The 11,389-nt window shown below is 34.4% G+C and overlaps 1 protein-coding gene across 1 annotated transcript; it reads right to left on the bottom strand.

Moving 5' to 3' along the window:
* Positions 1 to 8,065: 8,065 nt before the first annotated feature.
* Positions 8,066 to 9,571, bottom strand: LOC132169487 (phospholipase A1-Igamma1, chloroplastic-like). The gene has a single exon (XM_059580517.1). It carries the CDS (start codon positions 9,569 to 9,571, stop codon positions 8,066 to 8,068), a length of 1,506 nt encoding a protein of 501 aa, XP_059436500.1.
* Between the last annotated feature and the right edge of the window lie 1,818 nt (positions 9,572 to 11,389).

Raw genomic sequence — 11,389 nt, 5'->3', positions numbered from 1 at the left:
GCCAATGGTTATTCATCAATAGGTCATCAAACAAATTTCAAAGAGAACAAGCTTAAGCTCAAACATCATACATCATAGAAAACAAGCTAATGCGTTCATAAAAATTTATCTCAAAACAAGTGAAATCTCTTTTACCCAAAAATAAGTCAAGGGACTCAGACTCCTAATGACATAACAATGTGTGCAACTCTTTAAGCAAGCTAATAAAATACAAACCACAGTGACAGTTTAACTCAAACTTGACAAAAAACATAGCATAATTTTTTTTTTTCAAAAAAAAAAATTAAATGCAAAAAGACAAATAAAAATAAACAAATAAGAACAAAAATAATTAGACAAAATGTTTTTCTATACCCTCAAACTTGAATTACATATTGCCCTCAATGTGTAGTATAGAAATACATTACTAGAAGTAAGGAAACACCAAGGTGTGAAAACGGCCAAGGCGTCCCCCAAACTTAAACACCAAAACGCTTGTCAACAAAAACTAACAGCAATTTTTTTTTCTTCATAGAAACAAACATCAAAAGATTAATTGCTGTTACAAACAAAAATAAATAAAAATAACATGTAATGAAAAAGGAAAGAAATAATTTGTGGAGTGAAGTGCAGAAAATAAATTGGAGGAGAAAACTTTACAACGCTTTCTCCTATCATGCGGATGTCCAACCAATCCCTTCCACCCCTTCTTCTTCAAAACTTCATACCACTCTAGAAGGATATTTCACCATCTTATGTAGAATTTCTTACTTCGAAGGATCTTCTTAGGAAAGTGATTCCTAAATTTGTGTGCTTGTGTGCACAAGTCCTTGAGTATCTTGACATAAGATGGCTCTTTGAGACATTCAGGCGATGAAGCTTTGGGTTCTTGATGTGTCTCAAGAGGAAAAGTAATGTAGGCATGAGCTTCAGTACTCACTTCCATATCACTGGGCAAATTAGGATTTGTTGGGGGCTCACTGTTCTCATGGTGCTCAACTTGCTTTGGGTGCTCAACTTCTTCTTCTTCCGCCTTAATGTTGTCAACAAATTTCTCACTCTCAAGTGTGGTGGTGACTTAAGCATGCTCAACTTGCTCTGCGTGCTTCTCTTTGTTATCCACAATTTCCTTCTCATCAATCATGTAGTGTAAAATGAATGGATATTTGCTTTGGTGGTGAGTAGGATTATAACAATATTCACAAAATAGAGATAGTCCCCACTTATTTATAGTTCTGATGTAGGCCGACCTAATTGCCTTGAGTTCCGCTAATCTCCTTTTTAAGTCATCAATGTGAGTAGTTGGACAAAATTGAAATACTTCATCTTTAGGAAGATAATTTCTTGTAGCACTTTCCTTTCTTTTAAAGTTGGAGGTGGCTTGGACATGCTCATGATAAAAATTTTTGGACTCATCCTCATCAATCATGTAGTGTCCTTTAGCCTTCAACTGACTTTGAAACCTCATCTTCTTTATTGTTATCCTCTATGCTCTCATTGTCCCAATATTGAATCATTGGGTCAAGTTAATGTTCAGATGGGTGTTCATTTTCACTTTGGCCAATCCATTCTTCCATCCTTACGGTAGCATGAGTATTGGCATCTTTGAGCTCTTGACGCAATTCTTGTAGGGTTTGTTTGGTGAAATCTTTTAGCTTTTGTATAGCTTGGGAGTTGGACTGGTTGACTTTTTCTATTAATGTTTTCATCATGTCTTCCAGTGATGATTGTGGTGCAGGCTGTGGCACTTAAGTGGTGGACTGATAAACAGGTGGTTGAGCTTGATGATTGAACTGCGGATATTCTGAATAGTGCAATTCATCAAATTGGTGAGTATAATTTCCTGCAGACTGAGCTGACCATGAGAAATTAGATTGGTTGCTCCAATCTGGGTTGTAATAATTGAAATTTGAATCAAACCTTGGATTGGAGAAACTGGTGTTTATTTCCTCATATGAAAAATTAGAAGCTTGTCCCCATAAAGGACAATCACTATAATGATGATAAGGATTGGAGCAGTATGAACATGGGTCATGTGGGTAAATTGAGGGTAGTTGGTAGGAGCTGGTGTCCTATAACTAGGAGATGCATTAAAATCATTAAAATGAAAATTCATGCTTCCCCCTCACTTTTTAGCATGCAAATATCCCACATAAAACATTAACCAATTTTTTTTTTTTGAAAATTTTTTAATATATTTTTAAATAAAATTAAAAAAAAAAGAGTAAAAAAAATTAAAACTAAAATTTAAAAACTCACAAAAAGGACCAAAAATAAATTTTTGGCAAAAATCTACAGAACTGCTGCAGTTGCCAGTTGCTGCCTTTGCTGTGAGTGCGCTTGATCGCGCTGATGTGCTTGCGTGAGGATGCAGCAGCTAACGAGCGCAGGTGCACTTGAGCTTGCTGTCTTGGCCCTGGGTGCGCTTGATTGCACTAACAGGGTTGTGCAAAAGGTGCTGCGGCAGAACTGTATAACAAGCCAAAACAAAACAAAAAACAACTAGAAAAATCTTTTTTTTTTTTTTTAATTTTTTTTTTAATTTTTTATTAGTAACACAAATACAACAAAACAAATTGTAGAAAAATTAAATCCTAATTATAACTAGTAGAAGAATAAAACTAATTTAGAAATAAATTGGTTTCAAAAATTGAACAATTCCCCGGCAATGGTGCCAAAAACTTGTTGTGCAAATTTATTTAACTCGTAAGTGCACGAATCGATTGTAGTTTAATGGATTGCAAGTGCGAGGTCAAACCCATAGGGAATTGTGTTTTTGAAAAAACAATTTATATATAAACTAATTAAATCCTAATCTAGTTCCAAAAGGTTTTTGATTTTGAATTTGGTTTTGAAATTAAAAGACAAACATAAACTAATTAAAATAAACTAAGAGATAAAAGACTAAGGTTTGAGAATTTACACTTATTGAATCATAACAACATACTCCATGTTCATCAATATTTATCCGAAGTTCCCACAATTTAAATCTTATGTATGCTTTACTATGCTTCAAAGAATAAATCAAAACCATCCCATGTATCCATTCATTGCATAAATCACAAAAGGAATCTAATATCAATTAAATCATCAGATGTATCCGTAAATCACAAAAGATATCAAATCTTAATTGAAACACCAAATGTATCTGTAGGACAAATCACAAGGGATATCCAATTATTTAGGCAAATAAAATCAAGCAATCAATTATGTGAAATTATCTTAAATCATCAAATGTATCCTTGAATCACAAAAGATATCTAATAATCACTCAACACATTGAAAAGAAGTAAAACAATTGAAATATTAAACCCAATAAAATCAGATAAATAAAGATTTACATGAAAGTATTGATGTTCTTCATTGGTGAGGCTTCATTCCCATCCTTAGTTGGGAATTTAACTCAACATAAAAATAAAACCTAAATCTAAAGAAAACCTAAATCTAAAGAAAACCTAAACTAAAAAGATAAAAATTGTAGAATTTTGCTCTCTCGAATTCTATATATCTTCTTGAATGCAAATTGGTCTATTTATAGGGTTAGGAAAGTCGTAGAATCCCTATTAAACCTAAATAATTCGGAGGTCTGTCTCCCAGTCAAAATAGAAGTCTGAAATCGGAATAGGATTCGTCCAGATTTGTGTCCTTTAATTGCGGGGCGATTTTGGCATAGTAACCTTCCGAATTAGGAAAATTATATTTCACAATGAATTGTAGCATTTTGCGTTAGCTTTCCAATGCCATTTGAATTACTTCATCCAATATTTGAACCCAAAGTTAAAATACTGAGATGTGTATAGAATCTGAATTTGAATCCGATTCGAAATCTTATCCAATCTAATCTTTTATCCAATTTAATCTGATTTAACATTTTTCTTGGATTTGGTTAAACTTAACCACCTCATATAGGTCTTCTCAAAGTATGCTTTCTTTCAAACTTTGCATTTTTCTCTTTAGAGCTGTAGTTTTTCTTTAATGACCTACAAAACACAAAACTAACACAAAATATTAAATAACGACAAAGTTAATTAAAGGATTAACTAATGTAAATAAATGGGTCTAAATATGTAATATTTGGCACTTATCACGTGTAAAGCGCCCCTATTTCTATATGGGAGCGCTTTCACACTGCGAAGCGTCTCCAATAATTAATATATGGAGAAAATGTTTTCCCCATGCAATCGATATATATTTTTTTATTTTCTCCTGATATACAATACGCAATACAATATTGTATTGCGTATTTTCTCCATAAATATTGGATTAATCCATAAATATTTTTTCCATTCATCAATCTCATACAATTTTATACATATCTCACAATACATATCTGATCCATATATTCAATCTCATATCTCATGAGCCATCTAAATCCAAAATGATGATATCATAAACACAAAGTGTATCACATCTTAAAGAGTTAACAAAAATTGTATCATACATATGAAATAAAATATCAAAATCGATATCATAAACACAAAGTGTATCACCTCTTAAAAGAGTTTACAAAAATTGTATATTGCATATGAAATAAAATATATCAACAGGTTCGCTTAGCATTTGGCGTCAAATACGTAATAGGTCAAGTATACGTACGTCACTTAATGATTACTTGCAAATGATAAAACCAAAAGAAAATATTAAATTACAAACTTATATCTAACCATTTTGAAAGTGCAAACCTATATATAACTAGATTATATTACAAGTGACTAAGATATGAAGATCTACACATACTTTGTGATGATCCACGATGGTTGCTTTCTGTATCAGCTGCATGCTCATCTTCATTTGTTAATCCATTATCACCTATATATAAATAAATGCAAATGTATATTATGCAATCATATATATGTTCTTAAGTCAATGGTAATGAATTGTGTTTGAGCAGCTAGTTCCCCTATAAAAGGATAAAAGATAAATGAAGAACAACATAAAATAATTTTTATTGTGTTTAAGTTATATAAGCCAACATTAAAGGATAAAAGATAAGCCAACATTAGAATTTCAAATTTTATGGTGTTCTTCCTTTATCTTTTATCATTTTTTGTGTTTAAGTAATTTTTATATAACTTAATATTTGAGCAGCTAGTTCTCCTATATAACTAAAAATAATTTTGATGCGCCTGCTATCCAGGCGCCCTTAAATAGCTAGTAATTAAGGGTACCTAGCTGGCAAGCGCCCTTAATTAGGGGTGCCTGCTAGCTAGGCGCCTTTAATTAAGGGTGCCTGGTTGGCAAGAGCGCCCCTAATTAAGTGCGCTTACTAGCTAGGTGCCCTTAATTAGGGGCGCTTGGATAGCAGGTGTCCCGAATTAAGGGCACTTGCTAGCCATGCGCCCTTAATTAGGGGCTCTTGCCAGCCAGGCGCCCCTAACTAAGGGCGCTTGGCTGGTAGGGGCCCCTAACTAAGGGCGCCTGGATAGTAAGCGTCCCGAATTAAGGACACTTGCCAGCCAGACGCACTTAATTAACTAAATTGGGGCATACCTTATTGAAATGTCTCGAATTAAGGAAACGTTTTTCTGCACAAGCGTTGCTAATTTTATTTTGTGTTGTTTACATAATAAAACGTCCCTATAAGGGGATGTCTTATTAAAGCGCCTCTATTCCAAGCTTTAGTAAACCTTTTTTTTTTTTTTTTTGTAGTGTCCCCTATTCAACCCTTCCCCGACAAAACCCACGCAGCCACCAACTCACCCACGGAACTCCCCTGACGCACCCACTAGCATGACAGAACCCACTGGCGGTTCATCAGTCCGGCGTCCTAATAATTTTTCGGCCTCACTCCGTCACAAGTAAGAAGTCTAACTAGGGTTCTGTTGATTCAAAATTTTTTGATTCAAAAAATTTTGAAAAAATGACGGTATTTTCTGGAATTTTTTGTCGGTTTTGTTGGTGATACAAATTATGTAAGCCGCGTACTCACATTCAAATCACTACAAACACTAACATACATTTTATTATATAAATTTAAAAAGTCATACAATTTTTTTTGTGCCTGCCAAATCCGGTGATATAAAATATGCAATTGAAAGTTATGCATTAATGCCAAAAACACAATCTTTCCATGCCTCAATGCCCCATCAACCAATGACAAATGAGCAATACATAAATCACTAACGAAAAAACTAACATATATGTTTGGATCCTCAGTCTGGCTCTAAGTGATGACACTTCACCCTTTAGAGAATTAACTTATTTACATAACTTAGGTAGGACCTTCGGTCCTCGAACACAGGTTTCGTCGTCATACCATTGGAAAAAACGACATTATCCAACTTTCTGTCATTACACAAAAAATTTGACAATGAATACTAAAATTACGGACAAGTACGAAGTAATAATCATTTCTCAACACCATATTACTCAAATCAAATACTTTTCATGGTCATATATAGCACACCCATAGAATTGCCTCCCAGGATTTTTTATAGTCGTGGATGTTATACTTGAGGTTGTAAGGGCGCACCTACACTGCACAGGTTCCATATTCTCTTTGGCCAACGATATTGCAGTTACCGACGACATTAACTGTTCATTCTACAATGAAACCTTAAATGATTAGCAGTAATCCGCCAAAACTCTTATGTGTTTCACAATATAAAATTTACAAACCTTTTTCAGCTTCTGAGTGTACAATTCGTCTTCATTGTCTCCTTGCCCGAAAATTTTCTTGCACCCGTTCATCCTTCTTTTTTTTTTTTTTTTTTTTTTTAACAAGTCAGAATCCTCTTTCACACTTGCAACAATAATTAATCTTAACATCATCATAAACATAGCAACTCTAGTTAGAGAATTTCAATTCTCAAATTTAAAAAATCCATCGGTTCCAATATTTCAAGCAGTAATTGACCATCATTTCAATACAACTAATTGTAAAAGGACTATATATAAATCCAACACAAATTCAATAAAAAGCTTTGGGATGGGGGTTTCAACAATAAATCTTTTAATACAACAAAAAGCTTCCATCAACAAACATAATAGGCTTACATAACTTGGATCACCAATCAAACCCACAAAAAATTCCAAAAAATACTTTCGTTTTTTCCAAATTTTATTGAATCAACAGAACCTTAGCCAGACTTCTTACCTGTGACGGAGTGACACCGGGAAACTACCACCCCTAGCTTGAACTTGCCTTAACCATAAAGACATATAACTCCTTGAAGAGTTGTATCTAATAACATACATAACTACTGGCAGAATTGCACATGTTAATTGTTAAGAGGTACCATTGTTTCTATAAAAGGATGCATGGTACATGAATTTATTAATCTTTGCATTCTCTCTCAATTGACAGAGTATAATAAAAGATAAGATACAAAATAATTGTTTATTTATTTTTACAATTTTTAACTCAATCACCTACCAAAATGTCTATTTTAATAAAAAAAATTGAGTAGTTGGTCATGATAGATTTGGGCTCTTCAAAGTTCAAGCATAAAATGATTTTTTGTTATAACATGCTAGCTACCTAGCTAGGGGAGAAAAATTTCAATAGAAGGGAGAGGACTATGACCCATATACATCCTCCCCTCCCTCCGTCTCTGTCTATATTAATATCATATATACTTTATAGGTTTCTGCATTAATATTGCCCAAGTGAAGAAATGAATATATTTTTGAATTTAAAATCTTAGGGCCAAATTATACTGGCGTCCAATCCTAATATGAATTAATGGAAGAGCTATTATATAACCTATTTTGCATTGAGAGTATTATTTAATAGATTCTACTTTGACTATAATTTGAGACTTGACTTTTCTTTCCTTCTTTTTTTTTCTCTTTCCCTTCCTCCTTTTTCTACTCTGCTTCTTCTTTCCTTTTGTTTTCGGACTACAAAGGCATTGCTTTAAATCTCTGAAATTCCTTTAAATCTCTGTTAACAATATTGGTAGAATTGAAATGTTTTATTTTTAATTTCGTCAGCAAAAATATGGTTATGAATATGTGTGCATGATATATAGCTTTAGATATTAATTAGAGCTAGGCTTCCAAATATGTCCTAACATAATTTAGGTTTTGTTTTATAACTAAAAATTATAGTTTATACGGCATATAGTACAGATTCAAGTACATCTTATGTTTGCATTCTATCTACAAAAGTATGAACACTTTTCTCCCTAGTAGGTGAAGGTATGTCTTCAGGATCTCTCATTGGTTTTACCCATCTCCCATGAGCATTACAAACTAATCCCTTGTTGGCCAATTGATACCAACAACGTGGGATCCTAAGCTCATTAACCAACATGTCACATGCCTTGTTCACTAAGGCAACATCCCTCCTCGCGTCAGACCGAAATGTTGTGCTAGTACTATGAAACCCATCGACAAGATGAAGGTATGTCTCGAGGCTATGGAACCCTGCCAAATCCAATCCTCGTTTGAGGTAAGGCGATGAACGAACATCGAGCTTCAATTCAGCTCCAACATGGGTGTATACCCATTCTAATGTCCCCGTGATATCATCAAATTTTTGTAAACCCTCGTTGAATACAAGTCCCGGCATCCGAGGGACCATGTCTTGCTTAACCACCACCCTCAATGTTTTAACTCCCAGCTGATGAAGCTCATCTCGAAAAGCCACGTTACCGACCCTTGGCGCTCCGAAGGAAATCACGCTGATAGGAAGGTTGGGAATGGTTGATGCGGCTTCGTGAGCATTTAGGAGAGCCAGTGCTCCACCCAAGCTATGACCGGTGATTGTAAGGCTAACCTGTTCACCTTTTTCCCTGTACGATTCAATAAGTCTTGTCACTTCTTTCATCACTTGCTCTGAGGCACTTGTTTTGTTGTACCTAGTAGATTCATTCTTACTAGTGTAAAGACTATGAAACCCATGTTCAACTTTGGCATCCCTCTGCCCAAATGTCTCTAACTTCCTTTGCATATCCTCGTACCACTCCGAGGGCGCCACGGTTCCACGCCACGCCACCACAATGTCTCTCCGTCCGATCCGACGTGTCTCCTCGTCATCGCTGACCGCCACATATCCCATCCAGTTGGAATCTTTGCTCCACTTGTTGACCAAATGTGACCTCTCCAGCCACTGAGGCATATGTACGTGGGACATGGCATAAATATAGTTGGTGACTTTGTAGCCATTTCTAGTGAGGCCTAGTTTCTCAAACAAGTTTTTGCGGTTGTAGCGGCAACTTCCACAATACTCGGAGAAAGAATCAAAATCAAAAGCGTCGTATGTCGCTTGTGCGAATTCTCCATATTTGACAATCTCTCGTCGGAGCCAAGGTGGAAGAGGATCCAAAAGATTGTCCCAATCTGAAGAACCGTGGATCTCACGCCACTTGTGCGCTATCACCTCCTTGGGAGAAGTTGTGGGAGTGGAGTGTTTCTCTTCAGTAAACGAGTCCCAGATGGATTGGTGAAGCTCCGTCCGAGGAGGGGTTTCAAGATGGAGGTGGAGGAGATGTGAGAGCGATTCAGCAATCCGTGAAGTCGCATTTGATGGTTTTGTTTTCGGGGGATCTAGAAGTGCTTGTTGATGGGCATGGATTACAGAAATCCTGGTCATGGTGGAATATTGTGTGGTGGGAAGATGACTGTAGATCATTGTGGATAGCGCCATGGTTGGTTGTCAAGATGATTATCGATCACCTGGAAATGCTTGGAATTTGAAGGTGAAGATTATTGTTGAGGTGGATGTGGGGGAGATGGAAAGGGTATATATATAATAGGAAAAGAGGCATGGAAATTGGAAAATTCTCACGCGGGGTCGTCGTGGACTGAAGGACATGTTAAAAACCATGACTTGTATATGAAAAGGTCATATTATATGACTTACACGTTTATGGGGATGGGGTCAGTGCTACTTTTTGAATTATTAAAATTAAGCTCATGATCATCTAAATTACTTAATAATTGAGTCTAGTCTGTCTGGAACAGATTTATTGTTATAATTGAAGATTAATTATGAGTTAGCGGATATTGATGTGTTTTGAATGACAAATTGTTATGTATGTATCTATGACTTGTAACCTTGATTTTCTAACAGCTTTTGTTATGTGATGTATCATTCATCAATTAATGAGATTGAAATGATTTTTTTTTTTTTTTTTTAAAATGTTTAAATTATAACAATCTACGTACCTAATTAGTATATATTGAAACATATTAATAGCTTTTTACAATTAATGGGAATCATGCCCCAAATTCAAATGTTTGAAGCAATTCCTTATATGATGATGACAAGTTTTGATTTCAAATATCATATTTATCACGACACTGCTAGCGTACAATTTGGAGTTGAATTTTTAGGATATATATTAATTAACTAATACTTCCAACTAGTTAGTACTGGGCGAAAGGATAAAAGATTTTCCGGCCATTATGTTTTTGGTGCCTATTTTAATCTTTTTTTTAACTGCCTTTACAAGCAGTTAGTAGTTAGTACGGTTAGCAGTGCCCCTCTTTCAACTATAATTTTATAAAATACTTAACTGTATTTTTCAAAATTACACATTTTAATATCAAAATAAGTGAAACTTGAACTCATGATTTGGTAAAGAGTATAAAACTGGGCTTTATAACATACTACATCCAACTAGTACCGGACCATAGAATATAATACTAAGTCAAGTTTTTTGACATTCAACACGTACACCTTGGCAATATTCCAACTTCCACGTGTGAATCAAGCACTCAGTCAATTACTTTATTGCACGTAATTATATGGATTGAAAGAAACTGGCTAGCTACCAGCCTACCAGCGAATGGCATCAAAGGACGAACAAAAATTACTAATTCATCCATACACCAAAGAAGACCCATAAATCCATTCTAATTAATTAATTACTTTTCATGCCTACGAATATATCCATATAATTTTACACGACATCTATCATTCTAACAAAAATTAGAATGGATTAGCCCTTGGCCAATTTTAACAAAAATTATTTTATACCTAAACCTTAAATATATAGTCCAAATCTATCATGATCAGTGACAACCCAAATTTTTCACGAAAAAAATTAGGAAATTTGATTGGTAACTGAGTTGAAAATTGTAATATATATAGTAAAAAACAATTATTTCGCATCCTTCCTTTTATTTATATTTTGCAAACATGTATATTAATTGTATTTCTTTATACATTAACTAATTAATATTCAATCTCAATATATTTCTCATTCATACTTTAGCCAATTTTCATTAAATTTCTTGGTTCCACCTAAGGGACGTCATAGCCTCATAGGTCTATATATGTTAGTCTTTAATTCAATGTTCATTTCACATGCCAAAAACACTTCTTTTTTTTAGTCTATATATGTTTTTTTTTTGTTTTGAATCGAATGTGAAATCTTATTGAAAATCATCAAAGCCAGTATACTCATAGAGAGGGAATAACTTCTTCTCTCCTTATACAATACTACAAATACTTGGTAGA

Source organism: Corylus avellana, chromosome ca2, assembly GCF_901000735.1.
Source record: "Corylus avellana chromosome ca2, CavTom2PMs-1.0".
Lineage (NCBI taxonomy): Eukaryota > Viridiplantae > Streptophyta > Magnoliopsida > Fagales > Betulaceae > Corylus > Corylus avellana.
The sequence above is the reverse complement of the archived record's forward strand: the minus strand, read 5'-3'. Positions and strand labels throughout refer to the sequence as shown.